Raw genomic sequence first — 22381 nt, forward strand, 5'->3', positions numbered from 1 at the left:
GGGCGGGGCGCACGAGACCCCGGCACGGAACCCGGGGGCGCGCGCGGTGGCGCTCGCGCCAGTCCCGAGAGCGCTGCGCGGTCTGGAACTGCGCCCTTCCCTGCGCAGGTGCGCCCGCCACTCCCTCCCCAGCCCGATACCCGCGGCGGCGGCCTCTCGCCGCGCCCCCGCCTCCTTCCCTTCCGCCGCCGCCGCCGCCGCCGCCGCCGCCGCCGCCTCCGCGCCGCGCTCCGCCCGGATGGCCAGGGCTGTGCGGGAGAATGGCGGAGCGAGAGAGCGGCGGCCTAGGCGGGGGGGCCGCGTCCCCGCCTGCCGCCTCCCCGTTCCTGGGGCTACACATCGCGTCGCCGCCCAATTTCAGGTGAGAAACTCCGGCCGCCGCGCCCCGCCCTTCGGCCAGGATTGACCTGCCCGGGCTCCCCCACCCCCGCGCCCCCAGCTCACACACACCAGACCCCGGAACGAGAGGGCGGCGTGGGGATGGAGTCTCTTCCCGAGACAGAGCCCCCGGAGCCCCCCCTCAGCCTCAGGTGCAGACTGATGGCCGCTGCATATCCGTGGTGCGGCTGCCTCCGCCATTCCGTGTCCTAGGCGAGGAGATCGTGAGCTGGAATTGGAGGAGTGGGCGCGGAGGCCGCCTTCTCCCCGACGTTGGGCTGCGGCGAGGCCTGGCGTGTGCGTTGAGATCCCGGAGGAGGCAGGCCGTCTGGGGCTTTGCCTGTGCCCAGTCAGAAGGCTTCTGAATAGAGATGGGAGCAGGCCGGGGTGCCCCGCGGGTCCCAGTTTCTTGGGGCGACCGACAGCCTTGGTGCAAGAAGGAGGGAGTCGTAGGCCGCTCCCCGAGTCCTGCCTGGCCAGAGGGGCCCAACTCCCAGGCCTGGCGTGGCCAGGACCCTCCGTGGACTGGGGCAAGCCCTGACCTGGTCAGGTGTGTGCAGGTGCAGAAGGCCCGGCCCCAACCCCGAGATCCTAGGCCCGGCTGTGGGAGAGAGGGAGTCTAGTTTGGAGCGCCCAGGAGTAGCCAGGGGTATTGGTGGGATGGTTCCTGCTGGGGTAGCTACCCAAGACCCTGATCTGAGCTCCTCCTTCACCTCTCTCCCTGCCCCCATCTGGTGTTAGGCACTTGGGAGGTGGAGTTCAGAGAAGTGGCAGAGGGTGTTGCGGGAGAAGGGGTGAACGTCCCTCCCTCCTAAGCCGGCCGGTTGGAGATGAGGAAGAGGAGGGTGTCACTGCTCCAGAGCCTCCGAGAAAGAGGCCTAGACATTCCCCATTGTTTCCCCAGCTAATGAGCTGGCGCCTTCCCTTCTCCTGCGGCCCCCACCCCAGCCAGGCCCCAGCTGGGCTCTGGCGCCAGCCCCTCTTCAGACCAAGGGGTTGCTGGCTCCCCGGCCCTCAGGTGGGCGGGGACCCCTGGGAATCTCTAATGGCATCATCAGGACTAGAAACCTCCCCCAAGGCCCTGAGCTGAGCTGGAAGAGACCAGAGGGAGGGGACCAGATGGAGGAGACCAAGCCTGAAGGCTCCGGGGCCGGGGGCTTTGGGGTTAGTGCCTCAGAGTAACGGGGCTGAGGTCTTAGACTGACCCCACTGACATGAAACACACCGCCTCGATGCAAACGCTGCCTCCCTTCCAGGAGACCCCTCTGTAGTGGGAGAGCATCGAGCTTAGACAGGCCTGGCTTCAAATCCTAGCTCCACCACTTTCTAGCTGTGTGACCTGGGCAGCTTCTTGTCTTTTCTGAATCCCATCTGTTAGGTGAGCTAATTAATATTGATTCCTTAATGTGCATCAAGTCGGCGCTCAACAAGTGTCAGCCCTCCACACCAGCGGGCATTTAGATAGCTCATTACGGCTCAAAGCGTGTTCCCTGTGCTGGCTCAGGTCACCCTCACAACCACCCTGGGCATGGGTATGGGCCTGCCCATTTTGTAGATGAGGAGACTGAGGCTCAGGAAGGCAGGGGGGCTTGCCCGAGGACCCCAAGGGAGTCAGAGCCTGAGGCTGCACTGGAACCGGGGTCTGCATGTTCATTCCAGTCTACCTCCAGGCCCTGCCTCTGGCCCAGAGGACAGCTTGGCCTCCCGTACCGGCTACCCCATCCCCAGGTGACAGTGCTTTCTGTTCCGCCCCACCCCTGGCAGGCAGGTTACCATGGACGCCTTAGGGAGAGGAGCTGACGAGGCGGGCCGGCCAGTGAGTGTGTCCAGCCCTAGGCCCGGTGGGCGAGACTGGCAGTACACCAAGGCTGAGGCGTGGGCCCGCCCTCCAGGAAACCTCAGCCTGGCCGCGTGTGGGAATAATAAGGGCAGTGTCTCCGGCCCCTCAGGGCCCGCCCCGCCGGCTCCCGGTCCCGCCTCTCACAGTTCTCAGACCCGCTGGTGTAACCCCTGGTGGGGACCGCTCTCCTGTGGCTCTGGCCTGGGTTTCAATCCTGGCTCGGTCCTCTTAGCCGCGTGCCAGGAGTGGGTGCTGAACGGCCTGAGTCTCTGTTTCTCCTCCATGACGCCAGCTTTGGCCCCTGCTCAGGGCGGTCCTAAGACTTGGATGAGACAACACACGCTGAGTGTTTCAAGGGCTGTGAAGAGCTGCGTTCACGAAGGGCTGTTCTTATTGGTGTTATTGTGCATGTGTGTGTGTGCGCGCGCGTGTGCCCCCAGCACCACTGTCAGCTTCCAGAAGGCAAAAGGAGTCAATACCTAAACTTTGGTTGGCCCAATGCCCAGCACAGAGTAGGTGCCCAATAATGCCTTAGTGGTTTCTTATTTAATTCAAGATAAAATTGGAGAGTTCAGAGGAGAACAGTGCACACTGTCAGAGAATAATGCTGTAAACGCCGCCGCCGCTTTGGGAGGCCCTCACTTTGCCCAGCTGCCAATCCAAGCACTTTCTGTGCAAGAGCATCTAGTCCTGCCCAGAACCACGTAAACAGAGTGTTATTGTTATCCCCACTTTGCAGATGAAGAAACTGAGGCATGAAGAGGTTAGATAAGTGGCAGAGCTGGGGTTTGAACGCAGTCTGAGTTCAGAGCCACCCTGGAAAGAGAGGGCCTGGAGTAAAAACAACGGAGGAGAATTTGTGGAGGGGGACGCATGGTGTGGATTTGGGAGGGTGGCGAGCGTTTGTTCGTTGATAGTTGGTTTAAATAAACATGTCCTTTTTTTTTTTTCCTGATTATAGAAATGCTCCAACCAGTTACTAGTAGTTACCTTTGGCTCTGGTGTCGGGGGAGGGATTTTCACTTACTTCACAGACTTCTTTGACTTCTTATTTTTACCACATGCATAGGTTACTTCTGTAACTTACAAAATAATAAAAGAAAATTGAACATGAAAGTGATACATGTTCATTTTAAGGAAATTCTGTGAGAGAATTTAGAAACTTAGCAACGGATGCCTTGAGCTGGGTGGTGGGACGTAGGAGGGGGACAGTGGGACGTAGGAGGGGGACAGTGGGACAGCCCACATGGGAGGCTCGTGGGGAGTAAAGTGAGCGGCTGCCCTGGGTGTGTGGAAGGGGAGCGCGGATGAGAAGGACCTTAAAGGTCAGCTCGTCCAGCCCATCCTCCTCCCCTTTTACTTAGAAGGAGACAGAGAGGGTGAGTGGCTTCCCGAGAACACACAGCAAGTTGCAGCAGAGCTGGGGCAGCACCGGGGCCTCAGGACTCCTTGCGTGGCGGTGGTGTTCTTGCCTCCACACTGCCTGGGGGGTGAGAGACAAGGGCCCTCCCTACGCATCTCTTCACAAGGTGCTATGCACTCAGCTGTTCCTTCGTTCATTCAACAAGTACTTGTGGGAATTCCCTGGCCGTCCAGTGGTTAGGACTCCGTGCTCTCACTGCCAAGGGCCTGGGTTCAATCCCTGGTCAGGGAACTAAAATCCCATAAGCCGTGCAGCACAGCCCCCAAAAAAACCTACAAGTGCTTGCACTTTGCCAGGCTCACTGAGACACTCCAGAGCCACTGACGGGGGGCCTGGCCCGTCGTGCAGACGTGTGGTCAGTGTAGTCAGACAGACAGACAAGGCCTTACCAGACAGGCGGTAGGTGTGCTGTGACTCGGGTCAGGGGCCTGGAGGAGCCCTGGGTCAGGGAAGGGTCAGCTCAGCCCAGGCCTGGTGGGCGAGTGAGCGTCACCCAAGAGGAGGAAAGGTGAAGAGGGAAGGAGCGGCCCAGGCGGAGGGCTCAAGGCAGGAGCGAGCCAGCAGGGTGTGTGACGCCCGGTCTGGCACAAGTGCGGAGAGAGGGCATGCAGGAACACGAAGGTCGTGTTGGGACCCTGGCCTGTCCACCTGTAAGCAGGGGCAGCCAGCAGAGGTCCAGGGAATGATGGCATCAGATGGTATCTCGGGGACTTCTCTGGTGGTGCAGTGATCAAGAATCCCCCTGCCAAAACAGGGGACACGGGTTTGAGCCCTGGTCCGGGAAGATCCTACATGCCACGGAGCAACTAAGCCCCTGCGCCACAACTACTGAGCCTGCACTCTAGAGCCCGCGAGCCACAACTACTGAGCCCGTGCGCCACAACTACTGAAGCCCACGTGCCTAGAGCCCATGCTCCGCGACAAAGAGAAGCCACCTCAATGAGAAGCCCATGCACTGCAATGAAGAGTAGCCCCCGCTCACCGCAACTAGAGAAAGCCCACGCGCAGCAACAAGGAACCAGTGCAGCCAAAAATAAATTAATTAAACTAAAGATGGTATCTCAGCTGCCAGGTAGAGAGTGGACAGGGAGGCTGGGAGACTGCTGGGAGACTGGCCATCCTGTGGGTGAGGAGGAGGAACAGGGGAGGATGTAAGGGAGATTCAGAGGGTAGATTAACCCACTTTTGAGGGACCTGGTGTGAGGGGGGAGGAGAGACAGGAGTCCAGGATGATGCTAGGTCCCGAGGGAGGGGGTGCCTTGCAGGAGATGAGAGGTTTGGCGGGCAGGGTGGTGAAGTCACTCGGAGGCCTGCTGAATCTGAGCTTGGTGATCACTGGGGGAGCCAATTGGAGGGTTCAAGCAGGCAGCTGGTTTGGGGTCTGGAGCTCAAAGGAGAGGATGGGGCTGGGGCTAAAGACCCTGGGAGTCTCCACTTAGTGCGCGATGGCCTGAAGCCTCAGGGAGAGCGTCACAGCCAGAGAGACAGAGCGAAGGGTGAGGCCGGGGGCCAGCCACGTTTTGGGGCGGGGGGGATGAAGAGCTGCGGCTGCCGGGGCCACTGCGCCCCAGCCCCAGGCCCTGGGCAGCGCCCCAGGCCCTGGGCAGCGCCCCAGGCCAGCTGCGATGAACCTCCAGTGCAGGGACAGAACGTGGACTCGCCTCACACAGCCGGCTGTGGCCAGGGCAGGATTTCAACCCCCCTTCTTGGAAGTCAGAGCCTTAAATTTGGTTTCTGGATTCCTGGGGCCCCAGTGGATCCCACAGATTGGTTCCCTGGCCCCGTCCCCACTCCAGAGGCTCTTGCCCATCCTGGGTGCCGTCTTTGACCCCTGACCCTGCTCTTGGATTCATTCAGGGAATCTCTAGGAGCGTCGACCGTGGGCCTTGCCTCATCCGGTGCCAGATGCTCTCTTGGAACACACAAGGCCTGGGTCAACCAGCACTGCCTCTAATAGGCATTTATTTAGTGCCTACAGGGTACAGGGCCTTGGGTCTCATGCCCTCAGGAAACCCAGCTCTGTGAGGGGCCAGAGCCAGGTCCGGGAGGCGGCTGGTGGGAGGTGTGACCCAGCGAGGACTAGGAGAGAAGACCCCCCAGATCCCACCACGTCTCACAGCCGTGTTTGTCAGTGTTTCGTCCTGCGTGTGAATCATCATGTGGAGCCATAAGGTGACACGTTCTGTCTTCTGCTCATTGTATTAGTTGCCATTTTCTACATTAATACACAGACTTTATTTATTTATTTAATTTATTTATTTGGCTGCGTCGGGTCTTAGTTGTGACGCGCGGGCTCAGTAGGTGCGGCGCACAGGCTTAGTTGCCCCGCGGCATGTGGGATCTTAGTTCCCCAACCAGGGATGGAACCCACGTCCCCTGCATTGGAAGGCGGATTCTTAACCACTGGACCGCCAGGGAAGTCCCAGTACACAGACTTTATAACGTTCATCCCAAAGGAGAGTTATACTCCCTCTGCTGTTTGCCGTTACCAGGACACACATCCTTGTGTATAAAGGTCTTTCCCTGGGTGGGATTATTTTCTCAGGATAGTTTCCTGAAAGTCGAGTCACCAGATCCCAGGGTTCTTGCTCCATATCAACACCATGGTTGAGACACATGATAACCCCAAGTAAGGGTTTTCTCCTGAGACTTGTTTCTTGGGTTGGTTTCAGTTTTCAGTGACGATGACCTCAGTGTGGACACAGTTGAGAAGGGAATTCCAGACCAGAGGAACAAACCCGGCCTGACCCCAAGGTCCACCCAGAGCTGGGGGTGGGATGGAGAGAGGGCTCTGAGGACGACGCTGGGCCTGGCTCGCCCCCATTCCGGCCAGTGCCACCTTCCCCGAGGCCTCCACATCCCACCCCAGACTCTGATGCAGGTGGGGGGCGGGGACACAGGAAGTTGAGTTGAAAGGGGAACTGACATAAGGATTTCCAAGGGGGAAATCTAGAAAGACCTGGGGACACCAGTGGTTCATTCATTCAACAACGTTCATTAAGTACCTGTCGTATCAGGCACCACCACCCACTGTTGGTCAAGAGAGACACGATCCGGCCCTCAGGGATGGACTGCCTCTAAGGGGAGCCCACCACTGGTTGCAGAGCCCAAATGTAAAATTACAGTGACCCAGGACACCGGCAAGAGGGACCCAGCCCATAGCAGGGCTCTTCGGCCTGATCAGGGAGGTGAGAGGAGGCTTTGTTAAGGGAGCCTAGAGAGTTGGCGGTGGTGGTGGGGGGCAATGATCTAGGCCAGAGGGGAAGGGAGGGGCCACAGGTGAGAATTTTGGCCCCTTTCCCTAAGGGTTGGGGGGAAGCTGTTAGGATTCTGAGCTGGGGAGGGGTGACAAGACCAGATTTGCATTTCAAATGTTGGTTTTGGTGGCCCCTCGGGAGAATGGCCTGTAGGGGAGCCTGAGGGAAGTGGGGAAGCTGCTTAGAGTAGGGCAGCCTGAGCACGTGTCTGAGAGCCCACTGGGCAGCTCTGCTCAGCACTCAGAAGGCAGCAGAGAGACAGGCTGGACCTTTGGACCACAGATGCCCCCTGTCATGAGAGGGGCCCGTGGGACACCATGGCCAGGACCCAAGGTCACTCAGCTGGCATCCTTACCTCACTCCAGGAGAGCCAGGAACAGGAAGACAAAAATGGCCTCTGAGCAACCAGATGCCTGGCTCTGATTGGCCTTGCTCAGCTAAAGCCTCAGCACTTTACCACTTAACCCTCACTTCGCATGCATTTCTAACTCCACCTACTACTGGGTTGAAACAGCAGGTTAGAAAGAGCTGCTCTAGGTGGAACGAGGCGAACAGGGAGATGTGACAGCACATGGCAAGGGAAAAGGCCATGACATGAACATCGAAACACCAGAGGCTTATCTGTTCATTTAGGGGAGCTCGGCTCAGGGAAGAGGAGCCTGAGGATGGCATGTTCAGAATGCAGTGAGGAGCCAGCTCGGCCAGAGGAAGGGACTGGGGCACCGGAGTGGGAGGCGACGAGGTGAACGCGGAAGAGGGGGCCTGGAATATAAAGATAGACGCCAAAGGTCAGGGAGGTCTCCAGAGACCAAACCCATGACATCGAGTCACCAAATGCTAATATGGAGAGACCTCAGGAACCATCTCACCGGAATGGGCAAGCAGGTCTGATTGATCAGCAACGGCTGCCTCCAAAGGGCTGGGGTCTCTAGATCTAGAGGTGGCCTCGTGGTGCTCAGGGCTCAGGTCTCCATGGGGAAGGTGGATCAGTGGGTTCAGGAGGGATCCTTCCTTCCTTCCTTCCTTCCTTCCTTCCTTCCTTCCTTCCTTCCTCCCTCCCTCCCTTCCTTCCTTCCTTCCCCTCCTCCCTCTTCCCTTCCATCTTTTCCTTCCTCCCCATAGTTGCCCTCCTTGAGCTTGGAGGGACCAAGGGTCTGTTTAGCTTTCCCTCCATGAAGGGTATCCCAGGGCTTCGGCTGAGAGACCCAGAACACTTGGTGTCTGGAAAAGCAGGAGGAAAGGGGCAGGGCTAGGGCTGGGACTGGGGCTGGGGGTTGGGAGGTGGGGGGAGTATGACTTGCAAAGGGGACTTCATAATCAGTAAAGCCCCTTGATCCTTGTTTGTGACCTCCTCACATCACCTTGCAATTCACAAACACTCCACTCAGTTAAATTTACCAGCACCCAGATATGGGGAGGGCTCATTTTATATATGGGGAAACTGCAGACTTATGGCATCTTAAGTCTGAGCCTTAGTGCTCCTCATCTGTAAAATGGACAGAATAAAAACCCTCTTCCAAGGCTGGAGTGAGGATGAAGGGAGATGCAGAGCATAAAGAAGGTTGGTGGCCAGGGCACAGCAGCCGCTCAGGAGACGGGGCGGCTGCTTCTCATAAGCGAAGGAATCAGGATTTGATCTCAGGCCTCCTGCCTCTGAGCCTGATATGGCAGCCATTCTACCATCTTGCCTGGCTTATGAGAAAAAAATAAGATTAAGGAGCTCCCTTAACCCACCCCACCAGAGCCAGGGATCAAGTGCAGGCTTTTTTTTTTTTTTTTCTTGGCTGTGCCACGCTTGCATGTGGGATCTTAATTCCCCAACCAGGGATCGAACCCATGCCCCCTGCAGTGGAAACTCAGAGTCCTAACTGCTGGACCACCAGGGAAGTCCCAAGTGCAGGCTTTTGAGCCCCAGCCCAGTGCTCTTTCCACCACTGCCCTCAGTTAACCTCATTCCTCATCTGTAGAGGCTGATACAACTGTCCCTGCCTGCCCCCAGACCTGCTGTCCCAGGAAGTGGGAATATCGGGTGATGCTGAGATCAGGTGTGTAGCGATGAGCTGAGAAGCCCCAGCCCAGGTCCAAGCCAGACCCTGAAGAGACTCTGCCCTGAACACTTCGGTTTGAGAGGAGCCGGTGGGGGCTGAGGTTGTCCTTGACGGACATCTAGCAGACACGCACTGGGTGCCTGGTGTATGCAAGATGACCTCACCAGCTCTGCCCTCCAGACCTCACTGGGAGGGAGGGGACCTTTATTCACCACCAGCTGGGTGCAGGGTGGGAGCAGGGTGTGAGCTCCATCTACCTTTGGAGCCTCCTGGGAGGGGAGGGAGGGCGTCTGATGCAGGCCTCGTCCTGTCTGCTCCCCAACACTGCCTCGCCTCCACGCAGAGGGTGACGCCAATCACAAGCAAGGGGAATGACAGGAGACCAGTGAGTGCTGCCCGGAGGGCTGTAAGGCACTGACACAGGGGGCCAGGAGGGCTTCCTGGAGGAGCAGGCTTAACTGAGCCTTCTACCAGCAAGCACAGGTTGAGAGCCTGCCACGTGCTCCATCCAAGTGATGGGTTAGACACTGGGGAGGCGGGTGCAAGAGGCAGGCAGTCACGCACGGAGCTGCAGACCTTGAATGCCAAGCCAAGGAGTCGGCCACTAGCAGGGAATCTTGGAGGGTTTTGAGTGGGGGGCGAAAGCGTGGCATTTCGGACAGCTCCGCCTGATAGTGGCGGGTGGGGTGGGACGGTGCCGGCATGGGGAAACTGAGGCAGGCAGGCCAGTGCGGAGGTCTGGGACTGCAGAGGCAGGAGCTAGACCAGGCTGGGCAGTGAGGACGAGGAGATGCAGATGTGTGCAGAGGTCACCGGCAGAGCAGGGGGCGTCTGAGGGCACCTCTGGGTTAGACACCCAGTGGTCCTGCAGCTGCCTGGTGCTGACTGAGTCCCAGGAGTGACTTCTCTGTGACTGGCCAGGCAGCCAGTGTGTATATTAACCATTTGCTTAGTGCCTGCCACTGGGTTCTCATCCCAGGGCCAGAGATGCCGCCCTGTGCCAGACTGAGCAGGGCTGCTCTGGCTTCTGGGCTGGGCTGTCCTCCCCACCCTCCCCCAGCCCTGGGAACCTACCACCCTCGGGCTCCAGGTCAGGAGAGGCCTTAAAGAGCACAATGTCCATCCAGCTCCCTCCCACCTCCTCCCCTGCTGTTTCTCCAGGGACCTTCCAGCTTCCGCTTACGCCACCCCCACCCCGCAGTGCCAGGAGGCTCATTAGCTCCCAAGCTGCCCTTCCTGCCCTGCTGCGAGAGGTATCCACATATGATCTGGCCTTAGCCCTGGCTGTGGCGCCTCCGGTGCCCATAGGCACTTCCTGGATGGGTACTGAAGGATGGAGCCCTGGGGAGGGGGCACCCAGGTGGGCAATAGAGGCAGCCCAGACCCACCCCAGGCAGCACTGTGTGAAGGCCGCCTGGGCCCACAGAAACCTCCCTGATGAGGTATGGGGGTGAGCGAATAGCTGTGCGGATGGGGCGTGCATTTGTGGAGGATTTTGGAAGCCCCTCCATCTCCCTACCAGGAGCCCTAATTGTGGTGCTGGCCCTTTAAAGCAGATCAGGGGCTGGCTTCTGGGGGGAGACATCCCAGATTTCTGCCATCTGCTTACAAGCCTGGGCCAGGGAGGGGGGCCACCCCAGCCCCCGACAGGGGCATTGGAAGGGCAGGTGGAGCCGTAGCATCGATTGCAGTAACCTGATCCCGCGGGGGAGGGGGGCGGGGGGAGGCTGACGGCAGCGGCAGCGCGAAGGGCCAGGGGAGGAAGCTGCCTGCAGCTGAGGGCTGTCTGGGCAGAGCTGGGACCGGGGCCGGGTCGGCAGCCGCTGCCTTTTCTTCCAGCCCATCTATTTTTAATGAGCTCCCCAGCCTTCTGCAGCGGGCTGGACTCAGAAAGGCAGGCCCAGGCGGTGGAGGCCCGAGGCCCCAGCCCTGCCCCGAGCCCTGGCACCTCCACCCTTCTGGGCATGAGAGGGCGACCCTGGGGCCCCGCAGCCCCCCAGCCGGGCTGGGCTCTCCATGCAGCTGGTGCTGAAGATGGATTCCAGCCCAGACAATGACAGCTGGTTGGAGGATCAATGGGAGCGCTGGTAGGGGTGTGGGGACTGGTGTGGGGGAGGGGAAGTACTGGGGCAGCTCCATTGAGCTCCGGGTGTCCGTTTGGTCTGGTTGAGGTGAGAGGCAGAGGGTGTGGCCTCCTAGGATCCCCCTGGGGCTGAGCCCACCACCTCTCCTGGGTGACCTTGGACTAGTGGGTCTCCATTCTCTACGCCTCCGTCTCTTGGTCTTACTGAAGAAAAGACTCAGAATTCTCCCCAACTTCATTAGCAGAATTTTCCCAATGTCCCACCCACACCAAACCGGGCAGGGTCCCCGGGGCTGGGGCTGAGCAGGTGAGGGGACCAGCAGGCAGGCGCCTCAGGGGCTGGCACAGCCCTGCAGTCTGGGGTTGGGGCCCGGGGTTGGCCTGGGTGGAGAGGGTTCTAACACAGCCAGGTAGAGTTCCCTCGCTGAAGTGCTTTGATCTGCCTCCTGCGTTCAGGACACCTCCAGCTGTCCCTGCCCCCAGCTGGGCAGCCTGCTGTTCGGGGCCCACGTGCCAGGCAAGAGGATTTTGTGTTCGAACTGATGAGACCAAGAACACAGAACAGGGGCATGGTCTCTCCTAGAAGAGGCTGAAACTAGACTGACACCAGACTCCCCTGCACTTGCTCCCAGGGCTTACGAGGCGTGGGACTTCCTGGGCTGGGGACGTGGAGCACTTCTCGGAGGCTGGGGACATGGAGCACTCCTCGGAGGCTGGGGTGGGGCCTCTGCCAGCACCTTGGGTTTTGTCACTGCCGTGCACAGGGAGCCCCCCTCCAGGCATCCCTTGGAGTCTCTTCTCAACTCTCTGCCTCTTCCATGGGTGAACTGGCCTTGGCACCTGCCTTGACCCTGAGAGCCGTTTCTCTGGCAGAGCCAAGGCTCTGACCAGCTGGGCCTCCTAGGCATGGCCTCCTGATTGGCAGCAGGGTGGAGAACTCCCAGCTGGGAAAGCTGGGGTAACCTGGAGCCTCCCCTGCCACGGCCACCCTAGGAGGCCTGCCTTTTGACATGAGCCCAAAACTCTTTCCCTGCCTGTTCAGTACCCCTTGCACTGGCACAGGTGGATCCCAGGTCCCATCCTCTGGGGGTTGTGATCTGCCTTCGAGGGGCTGCCCCTTGGAAGAGGTACTAGGGAGGCATCAGGGGGCCTCGACCCGCTGGCAGCAATCCCCTGAGTGGTAACTTTGGCTTCTTGTCCCCACCAGGCTCACCCATGACATCAGCCTAGAGGAGTTTGAGGATGAAGACCTCTCCGAGATCACCGATGAGTGTGGCATCAGTCTGCAGTGCAAAGACACCCTGTCCTTACGGGTAAGGGTGGGCTCTCGGGAGCCCCTGAGTGGGGTGGCAGGATGGGTAGGGACGGGACTGAAGGTGTCCCCATATCTAGAGGGGCTTTCAGGGTCTGTGTGGCACCCTCATTAAATGAAATAGCATGCAGGAAACATCCAGTACAATGCTTGGCACATCTTGAGTGCTCAGATTCTTAATTTATTATTTATTTATTTATTTTGCCAGGGGCTAAGGCAGGAGATAGCTCCTTCAACTGCCCACAAGAAGGGAGAGAGCGGGAAGTCTTGAGGCCTAGGACAGCAGCAGTTAGGGCCAGAATTAAGGGAAGCCTCAGGACTACCCTAAATCCTTTCCAAAGCTGCCTTGGCAGAGGGCCTGAGGCAGAGCAGGGTGGAGTCTGGTGGAATCTACAGTGCTTTGGGGCAGGAAAAAGAGCCAGGACACTCCCTTGGCTACCATTGCACCAAACACACCACACAGCCTCGAAGACCCTCTCTGGCCCACCGTCCTAAAGGTCCCTCTAGAAGGTTAATCCAGCATTGCTGCTGCTTTGGGCCCCATGGCTTTGTCATAGGACAGATGGCTCTCTCGGCTCCCAAAGTTCTGAATCCTGCCAGGAGGTCCCCAGCATCTGGAGAGACTGAGTCAGATAAGGATCCCCCTATGTCTTTTTTCTTTTTTTAATTGGAGTATGATTGCTTTACAATGTTGTGTTAGTTTCTGCTGTGCAATGAAGTGAATCGGCTATATGTGTACCTATATCCCCTCCCTCTTGGGCCTCCCTCCCACCTCCCCCCGCCCCACCCCAGGAAGAAGGGGCCGCTAGCCAGGAGACAGAAGGCAAGTGCGTAGCTAGGTTGCAGAGCCCAGAGCTTCTCTCAGCCCCTGGGAGGGTGGGTAGCCGAAGTAGACATGGTGTTGGGAGAATGGTTAGCAAAGGAGAGCTGCTGTGTGAGCTGGGATGGGGTGCCTCTATGTTGACCTCCTTTTGCCCCCAGAGATTCTGTAAGTTCTGCCAGGCAAGAGGAAACCAAGGGGTGGGGCTAACCCTCCAGTACCCTGTACTCCAACCCGCCACCCTCTGGCCAGGCCAGGAAGGGCTGGAGGCAGAGGCCACTGACTCTGGACTAACATAGCTTTTCGAAGGTCATACCCCTGTTCCGGACTCCCACTTGCACAAGCAGAGCCTTGGAGAGGGTGGTCCTTGCAACGAGCAGGACCCTGAGGCAGTACTAGCTCGGGGCGTACCCTGTGGGGCCTTAGACAAGCTCCAGGGGGCCATCAAGTACTCTTGCCAGTGAGTCCTCACCTCTCTGGGAAGCGGGGAGACAGTTAACTGGTGGGGGAATTGGAGAGTCAGAGGATCTGTCCAAGGTGCCAGGGAGTTAATGGCAGAGCTGGAACTAGAACGGGGGGCTCTGAACGGGGCTCTTAAAGTTAGACTGGCCTGAGAGAAAACCTCAGGTTGGAGGGGCCTCAGCCTGAGGACCGAGGAAGGTGGGGATGCCACTGCCTCGTCCAGGTGCCTGCCACTTGCTCCTCCCCCTCAGCATCCCTCTTCCAGTCGCGCTCAGGTCCTCCTGTCCTCACTGAGGCCCTCCTGGCTGACACTGTTTCCTCAGTTTTCCTCCCTGCCCCCTTCAAAACCCCGTCCCCATCCCTTGTGGGGCCCGAACTCCTCGGCGACCCTGCGTCCCCATGGCAACAGCGGTGACCTCACTCTGGGCTCGGCTTACTACCCGGGTGAGGTCACTGGCCGTTGCCAAGGGAACGGGAGGGTGCAAAGAGTCGGGAAGGGGGGACCTTGGGGAGGGGAGAAGTGTGGAGTGCAAAAGGCGCCGCCTGACGTGGGGAGGAGGCGGCCTCACGCATCCTCGAAGGCGCGGGAGGGCACAGCCCTCGCGCGGGGCTCCTGCTCCGCTCCTTCTGTCCCCCTCTTTGCGGCCGCGGAATGGACTCGCCCGCGCGGGGGGCGGTGCGCGGCGGCCTTGGCCCCGCCCCTTCCCCGCCTCCTGACGCCCCTCTGTCGGCGCCGAGCAGCCCCCACGCGCCGGGCTGCTGTCTGGGGGCAGCGGCGGCGGCGGCGGCGGCGGTGGCGGGGGGAGCCGGCTGCAGGCCGAGATGCTGCAGATGGACTTGATCGACGCGGCGGGGGACACTCCCGGCGCTGAGGACGACGAAGAGGAGGACGAGGAGGAGCGTGCGGCGCGGCGGCCGGGAGCGGACCCGCCTGAGGCGGAGCCCCGCCAGGAGACGGCGCCCCGCGGCCAGGGTCAGGGCCAGGGCCCGGGCGGCGGGGACACGTACCGGCCCAAGCGGCCCACCACGCTCAACCTCTTCCCGCAGGTGCCGCGGTCTCAGGTGAGGAGCCAGCGGCTTGGGGGCGGAGCTTAGGGGGCGGTGCCCCGGGGCAGGGCCCCGGGAGGTCTTCGGGGCGCCGGGCGTCTCAGGGTCCAGGCCCGGACGGGCCGGGGGGCAGGAGGGGCTGCGGGAGAGTCACTTGCCAGTCCGGAGGAGGGAGAAGTCTCGGGCCTGCTGACACCTTCCGTAGCTTCCCAAGGGGGAGGTCCCTGGGGAGGTGGTCGCTGAGGGCAAGTGGAGTCTGTCCTAAGTGAGAGGGGCCGAGCGGGGCTGGCTGGGTTTGGAGCCTTGAGAGGAGAGGCTGAAGGAATGAAAGGGCTGAGAGGGGTAGTGGAAGGATGCGGGTGAAGAGAGAAGTAGGGAAGTAAGAGAACAGGGCTTCGAGGGGTTGCAAGGGTATGGGGTTCCCGGTGAAGGTGGGGCAGAAGCGGGGCCTGAAGAAAAAGGCATGTGAAGTGGTCGGGTCAGGGGAAAGTCATGGGAAATTTTGAAGCGCTAGGGATGGGGACCAGCAGCCAGTTTGAAATGTGGGCAGCTGGGGATTCCCAGAAGGCAGGGAAGAGAAATGGGAGGTGGAGCTGCTTGGCTGAGTTGGGGGCCTAGGGCCCCTGGACTGGGTGGCTGGATGCCAAGGAGGGTTGAATAGGGTCGGGGAGAGCCGGCCGCGGCCCATTGTCTTCCAGGCCCAGTCTGGAGAGGTACAGAGGAGCGGCTCAGGGAGCTGGGGCTGCTGGTGGAGGGTGCAGGGGCTGCAGGGAAAGGATTGGTCCCTTTCCCAGGATCCTCTCGGGTGGGTTTTGGCAGCCAGACTCATGCATGCGAGAGCCTGTGAGGGTGTCCTCAGGGGAGGGGGCTAAGTTGTGTGCAGGGAGCCTTGTATGTAGGCATCGTGGAGAAGGGTCCCAGGGGGCTGAGAATGTGGGGTGGGTGGCCCTGATATCCAGGAAGGAGGCCTCTGACAACTACATCTGTCACTCCTCTGTCACGTGCTCTTGGGGGGGGTGGGGAAACCATGTTCTGGATTCGTCGTTTGTATGATTCATCCCAGTCCCCCAAGCCAGGGGAGCTGCTGGGGAGAGCCTTCCTCCTGGCTCTCCTAGAATGTCCCTGCCCCTTCCCTAGGCCATAGCTTCCTGAGCTCCAGGGGAGTTGGGCTGGAAGTGGGCATCTTCCTTGTAAACCCTCCATGTCTGAGGCTGGGGGTCTGGCTCTGTCCCTGGATGGCTCTTGCTTCTCCCCACCTCCCCCACTCACCACCATTCACGTTGGCCATCACCACCTTTGTTGAGGCTGATGAGAGCATCTCCATGAGGGTTGGCCAGCTTCCCTGAGCCAAGGGGTGGTCTGTCTCACACCAATAGCCCTGGCTGGGAGGGCTGTGACTTGCCACCCCTTCCGCCTGCTCCAGAGGGTTGGGGGTGAGGCCCTTGGCAAGTGTTAGGGGGTTGGGGGAGCAGCAAATGGCCTAGGGATGGCCTGATGGGGGCAGGGCCAGGGCCTCCCTGTGCCGGGCACTGTTGAGCGCTGCTGTCACAAGGGCCTTTTGTTCCCTGCACAGGACACACTGAATAATAATTCCCTGGGCAAGAAGCACAGTTGGCAGGATCGGGTGTCGAGATCATCCTCACCACTGAAGACAGGTAAGTCGCGACCCTTTCCCTTACCTGGACCTCCACGTGCCCTCAGTCCCCACTGCAGAGAGCAAACCAGCAGTCTCCAGCCTGCTGGGTAGAGGTGAACTGCTTGTCCCACAGGCCTGAGCAGGCCTAGCCGCTGTCGGCTGTGGCTGGAGTGAGAGGACTGGCCCCAGAGCCTGCCGTAGGCCTGCTGCCCCTGAGGCTCTATCTTGGTGTCTGTGTCCACATGCTGAGTGGAGGGAGCAGGTAGCCTCGGAGTCAGGGGCGAGGCACCTGCCTTCAGCACTGCCCTGCCTGCTCTCCAGGGGAGCAGACACCTCCACATGAGCACATCTGCCTGAGCGATGAGCTGCCGCCCCCAGGCAGCCCCGCCCCCACCAAGGATCGAGGCACCTCCACCGACAGCCCTTGCCGCCGAAGCGCTGCCACCCAGATGGCACCTCCCGGTGGCCCCCCTGCTGCCCCACCGGCTGGCCGGGGCCATTCGCATCGAGACCGCATCCACTACCAGGCGGACGTGCGGCTGGAGGCCACCGAGGAGATCTACCTGACACCAGTGCAGAGGCCCCCAGACCCTGCAGAGCCCAACTCCGCCTTCCTGCCGCCAGCTGAGAGCCGGATGTCGGTCAGCTCCGACCCAGACCCTGCCACTTACCCGGCAACTGCAGGGCGGCCACACCCCTCCATCAGCGAGGAGGACGAGGGCTTCGACTGCTTGTCGTCCCCGGAGCGGGCCGAGCCGCCAGGTGGAGGATGGCGGGGGAGCCTGGGCGAGCCGCCGCCGCCTCCACGGGCCTCGCTGAGCTCGGACACCAGCGCCCTGTCCTACGACTCGGTCAAGTATACGCTGGTGGTGGATGAGCACGCACAGCTGGAGCTGGTGAGCCTGCGGCCATGCTTCGGCGACTACAGCGATGAGAGCGACTCGGCCACCGTCTACGACAACTGCGCCTCTGCCTCCTCCCCCTACGAGTCGGCCATTGGGGAGGAGTACGAGGAGGCCCCCCGGCCTCGGCCCCCTGCCTGCCTCTCTGAGGACTCCACGCCTGATGAACCCGATGTCCACTTCTCCAAGAAGTTCCTGAACGTCTTCATGAGTGGCCGCTCTCGCTCCTCCAGTAAGTCGGCAGCAGGGAGCTGTGTGGGGATGGGGGTGAGGGTGTCCCCGGGAGGTGGCCTCAGGTCCATCTGGTTCAAGGCACTAGGACTGAGCACTCTACCTGCCCCGCAAGCCTCAACCAGAGCTGGGACCACCCTCTCCTAGCCCGTCCCCCTCATCTACAGGTGCAGAGTCCTTCGGGCTCTTCTCCTGCGTCATCAATGGGGAGGAGCAGGAGCAGACCCACCGGGCCATATTCAGGTGAGAGCCCCAGGGCTGGGCTGGCCAGGCAGCAGCTGGGGCCAAACCCTCCCTGCCTCTGCCGTCCCCCCCGGGCCTAAACCCAGCCCCACCACTCAGCCCCAGGTGGACAGTGTCCACCCTCTAGAACTCAAGAGTTCAGGGACGGAATGGATGATTTCGGAGCAATGTGTTGTGCTGCCCAGAGCCCAGGACTGAGCACCTAATCTGGCCGGGGCAGGGGCCCAGGAGGGTGCCCAACAGAGACACCTGACCACACACAAAACCCACTACCTCTCACCCTCCTCCATGTGGAAATACTCACGTCCTGTGACCTCTCACAGTTTATCAGTGGCCCTGGTCACTTGCTCCCTTGGCTGCGAGTTCCTCCATGGCAGATGCATGTCTGATTGACCTTGGCCTCCCCCCCAACCCCAGGAGTGACAGGCACATGGGACGCTGTGCAAATGTTTACTGAACCAGCGATGCCGACGCAACCCCCAACCCCAGAGCAGGGTGGGGAGCAGATGGCTGGCTGGAGGGGCCTGGGTGGTGAATTCCTCACAGGCCCTTGTTGGAGACAGGTTTGTGCCTCGACATGAAGACGAACTTGAGCTGGAAGTGGATGACCCTCTGCTGGTGGAGTTGCAGGCTGAGGACTACTGGTATGAGGCCTACAACATGCGCACGGGTGCCCGGGGCATCTTTCCTGCCTACTACGCCATCGAGGTCACCAAGGAGCCTGAACATATGGCAGGTAGTGTTCCTTCCCCCCACCTGGTGCCACTGGGCCCCCCCGTCTGCCCTGCCCCCATTTGCTGCCGGGCAAACCTGTGCTCCAGATCTCTACCACCCGGGGGGGGAGGCTGGGCAGCGGTGACTTCAGGTCCATTTCACAATCGAGAAAAGTGAGGCCCAGCCAAATCGGGGCAGCCCTGGGTGGTACATCCTGTGCTGGGTCTGCCACTTCTCACTCCACACTTGCTTTCCAGCCCTGACCAAAAACAGCGACTGGGTGGACCAGTTCCGGGTGAAGTTCCTGGGCTCAGTCCAGGTTCCCTATCACAAGGGCAATGACGTCCTTTGTGCCGCTATGCAAAAGGTACCTGCTCCACTGGGGAGGGTGCCCACCCCGGCCTGGTCCCCATCCTCTCCTGGGGAGAGGGCCACCCAGCACCTGATGTTCCCATCCCTCACCCACAGATTGCCACCACCCGCCGGCTCACCGTGCACTTTAACCCGCCCTCCAGCTGCGTCCTAGAGATCAGCATGCGGGGCGTGAAGATAGGCGTCAAGGCTGACGACTCCCAGGAGGCCAAGGTGACTGCCCCGGCCTGGCCCCGCTCTCCCGCCAGACCTCCAACCTGTGCCCCTGCAGGCTGATGACCACCCTCTTCTCTCCTCCCTCCTGCAGGGGAATAAATGTAGCCACTTCTTCCAGTTAAAAAACATCTCTTTCTGCGGATACCATCCAAAGAACAACAAGTAGGAACACGATGGGGAAGAGGTCAAGGTGTGGGTGGTGGTTCAGGGCGTGGGTCCACGCGTGTGCCTGAGGGTTCTGAGCCCCCGTCCTGCCCAGACAGACTGCTGTCCTCCCACAGGTATTTTGGGTTCATCACCAAGCACCCTGCCGACCACCGGTTTGCCTGCCATGTCTTTGTGTCTGAAGAATCCACCAAAGCCCTGGCAGAATCCGTGGGGTACGTGTGTGTGTCCTGCCAAGCACCCAGCCCTGTGGCCAGCCCCGGTCTCAGGCCCCGAGCACGTTCCTCATGCTCGGCAGCATCCCTCAGTCCTCCCCGGCGCTCTGCACAGTGTCCTTGGGCCACAGTGGCCTGGAGAGAGGGCTGGGTGGTCTTGAGGTCCAAACTTCTTAGTTGCTGGGCCCTTTCTTCACCTGAAATCTCACTCAGGAAACACTGTGTGCAGAGAACAGAGCCGAGCAGCTCTGGCTGGGGGAGGCGCAGCCCCATCCGGGTACCCCGAGGCTCCTGTGTGAAAACCCTGGGTCGAGATCCTGTTCCTCCCCAGTCATTCTGGTGTGTCTGCCTGCCTCCTAGGAGAGCGTTCCAGCAGTTCTACAAGCAGTTCGTGGAGTACACCTGCCCCACAGAAGATATCTACCTGGAGTAGCAGCTCTGCCTCGCCCTCTGCATCCCCTGGGCCCTGGGGCCGGCGCCAGGATGGCTGGCTGCTGACAGGACATGGCACTGCTTGAGGAGGGGCACCTGCCACTACCAGAGGATGGGGAAGTGGGGGGCTGTTGGCCGAGGGTGGGGGAGGGTGGGGGTTATGGGGAGAGGCAAATGCAGTTTATCGTAATGGGATCAGATTCATCTATGGAGGACGGAGTGGGCTGCCCAGGGATTGGGAGGGAGTGGGGCTGGGGGGTGGTATTAAGCCTCTGGCCAGGAAGGGTGCCCATCCTCGGAGCGGAGGGTTCTGTCCTATCTTGGGCCTCCGGCCATTGGCTCCCACCTCGACAAAGCTCATGCCACCTGCGAGTGCCCACCCCACCCCCGCCCCCAGCTCCCAAGCCCAACCGAAGGGCCCTGAGCTCAGGCTGAACCCAGCCACCTCCCGAGGACTTTGCAGCAAGGAGAACGGCAGCAGGTGGGAGCGCAGTCCCTGTCCCCAGCCCTGTCACTTGGGTGGCCTCTGGATGGCTCCTACCACCAGCCTCACCGGCATGCCGGCCCCTGGCAGGGGTGCGGCCTCACAGGGAGGGAGAGCGCCGCAGTGGGGCCCCGCCTCAGCAGGAAAAGGAGGCTTCCGCCCCGGCCCCGGCCAGCCAGGCCCCTTGGCTGCTTCAGCGGTAGCCCCATCTCGGTCCTGTTATGCTGGCCACAACTATTAAAGTGCCATTTCCTGTCGGGACCACAGTGGGTCTCATCTGCCTGTCTACTTGGACCCCCCTCCCTTGCCCAGCTCGTTTCCATCCCAGGAAAGCCCAAGCCATTGCTGCAAAGAATAGCTTTATAAGGGGTTCCCGTCACAGCCGTGCATCGTAGTAATACTCAGCCATGTCTGGCCCGTCCCGCTTGCGCTGCTGGGCCCGGGAGAGAAGGGGTCGAGGCCCTCGTGGCCATGGGTGCTTGGGGCGCACCCCGTAGTCTAAGGAGAGAGAAGAGGGTATGAGTGGGAGGGAGAATCTGTTTTGCGTCCGCTGAAGACGTCCCCAGGCAGATGCCATTTGGGAGAAGGCCCTCAGGCTGGACCTGGGTGCTCTCTCCTAGGGCATCTCTCCCCCACCAGGTAGGGTTGGGGGCAGAGGAGGGGAAGGGGTAGGGGAAGGAGGAGATACTACCGTCCACCAGGCCAGAAAGTGGCTCCGAGAGTTCCAGGGGGGCTGAAAATTCCTCGGGAACAGGTCGCTGAGGCCTGTGGGAGATGTGGGGTGCTCAGCCCTGGCCCCAAAGGCAAACCACTGCCTCCCAGCAGAGGGGGAAACGGGCCAGGGTGGGGACTGGGGGGCCCTCATGCCAGGGAGGGGCTGCACTGCAGAGTCCCCACCTTCCAGGCCCCTGGCCCTGTCGAGCCCTGACCCCGTGTCCCCAGGAGTTACCTTAGCGGCTGGCGGCGGAGGAGCGCAGCCGCCAGGATGAGGTTGAGGTGGAGGAGGAGGCTCAGCGCGGCCCTGGGGGACAGAGCCCCCCGCATGGCGAGAACCATCTTCCACTTGGGTCCCTGCTCCAGGCTTCTGCCCGCCCCTCCCCCGGCAGAAGGACGGAACCTGCTGCCAACTCCCAGGGCCACCTCACAAAGGGCGCCCATTCCGGGGCTCCGTGTCAGCACCAGCGCCGGGGCTAGGCTGGAAACCTCCATGCTGAGGTTGGTTGTTTGATTTTACTGACACTATGGACAGCAGGGGCCACACCACACCGTGTTCCTGCCATCACTGGTTACGGGCACAGGTCTCAGTTCTGACCCTGACCTCGCCTCTTGCTAGGCGGACACATCACTTCATCTCTGTGGGCCTCGGTTTCCTCACCTGTGAGGCAAGGTACACACGTGTGTGCCTAGGGACTGGCACACAGGAGGCCCTGAGCAGAGGTCACAGTCACCGAACCCTCACCACCCAGAGTCCCCACCGCTCCCACTCAGCCTCGTCCCCTCCTCCCGCTCCCACCACTGCCCCATCTCTCCTTCCTGTACCTCAGTAATCCCAGGAAGGTCCTGCCGGCTAAAGGGCCCAGAGCAGGCCACTGAGCAGAGTCTGCTCTGAGGGCCTTCCCCACGCCGCTCCCCGCAGCTTAGAACAGCCTGGCCCCGGGACGCCACAGGCCCTGCCACCACCCCTGAGGCTGACGGGGATTTCAGGTTAGGTGGCAAAGCTTGGGACCTGGTCCCCTCGAGCGTAAGCTTCCCGAGGGCAGGGGCTACAGGATGCCCAGTACTTGACACCCGGTGGGTGCTCAGTAAACACTTGTTGAATGAATAAATGCAGCGTGACGGTAGGCTGGAGACCGAGACTCTTCACAGGCCTGCAGCAAGGCCGTGCGGCCCTCTGGTTCCTGCCCGGCCCCTGGTTCACACGGTGTGGACCTGGCTCACTTTAGAATCTAAGCCGCACACTGACTTCTCACTGACCACCTCCCTTTCTGTGTCCTGGACACAACTGGCTCCCACAAGCCTGCTCAGCATCCTCTGTCCCCACCAAGGCGCCCCCCACCCCCGACCCCGGTCAGGAACCACAAGTTCCCCTGGCTCTGCCTAA

At 60.8% G+C, this 22381-nt stretch overlaps 2 protein-coding genes across 5 annotated transcripts; one reads left to right on the forward strand and one right to left on the reverse strand.

The window, feature by feature from the left end:
* Window positions 1-217: 217 nt before the first annotated feature.
* On the forward strand, window positions 218-19937 carry MAPK8IP1 (mitogen-activated protein kinase 8 interacting protein 1). Of its 3 annotated transcripts, none has more exons than XM_059931452.1 (12): window positions 218-361; window positions 12237-12342; window positions 14365-14685; window positions 16244-16325; window positions 16628-17440; window positions 17607-17682; window positions 18246-18418; window positions 18654-18763; window positions 18865-18981; window positions 19076-19146; window positions 19266-19364; window positions 19725-19937. In XM_059931452.1, exons 1-12 carry the CDS (start codon window positions 261-263, stop codon window positions 19795-19797), a joined length of 2142 nt encoding a protein of 713 aa, XP_059787435.1. In that variant the 5' UTR covers window positions 218-260; the 3' UTR covers window positions 19798-19937. The 3 variants fall into 3 exon arrangements, with proteins under 3 accessions (XP_059787435.1, XP_059787437.1, XP_059787436.1); XM_059931454.1 differs by lacking the exon at window positions 218-361 and adding an exon at window positions 10367-10388; XM_059931453.1 differs by lacking the exon at window positions 218-361 and adding an exon at window positions 10708-11033.
* FREY1 (Frey regulator of sperm-oocyte fusion 1) lies at window positions 19094-22312 on the reverse strand. 2 transcript variants are annotated; one of them, XM_059931456.1, is made up of 3 exons: window positions 21230-22312; window positions 20972-21045; window positions 19094-20778 (listed from the first exon to the last, which is right to left on the reverse strand). In XM_059931456.1, the coding sequence occupies exons 1-3, from the start codon at window positions 21487-21489 to the stop codon at window positions 20657-20659; spliced, it is 456 nt and encodes a 151-aa protein (XP_059787439.1). In that variant the 5' UTR covers window positions 21490-22312; the 3' UTR covers window positions 19094-20656. The 2 variants fall into 2 exon arrangements, with proteins under 2 accessions (XP_059787439.1, XP_059787438.1); XM_059931455.1 differs by having other exon boundaries at window positions 19094-21045.
* Between the last annotated feature and the right edge of the window lie 69 nt (window positions 22313-22381).

The sequence above is a fragment of the Balaenoptera ricei genome, chromosome 8, assembly GCF_028023285.1.
Source record: "Balaenoptera ricei isolate mBalRic1 chromosome 8, mBalRic1.hap2, whole genome shotgun sequence".
Lineage (NCBI taxonomy): Eukaryota > Metazoa > Chordata > Mammalia > Artiodactyla > Balaenopteridae > Balaenoptera > Balaenoptera ricei.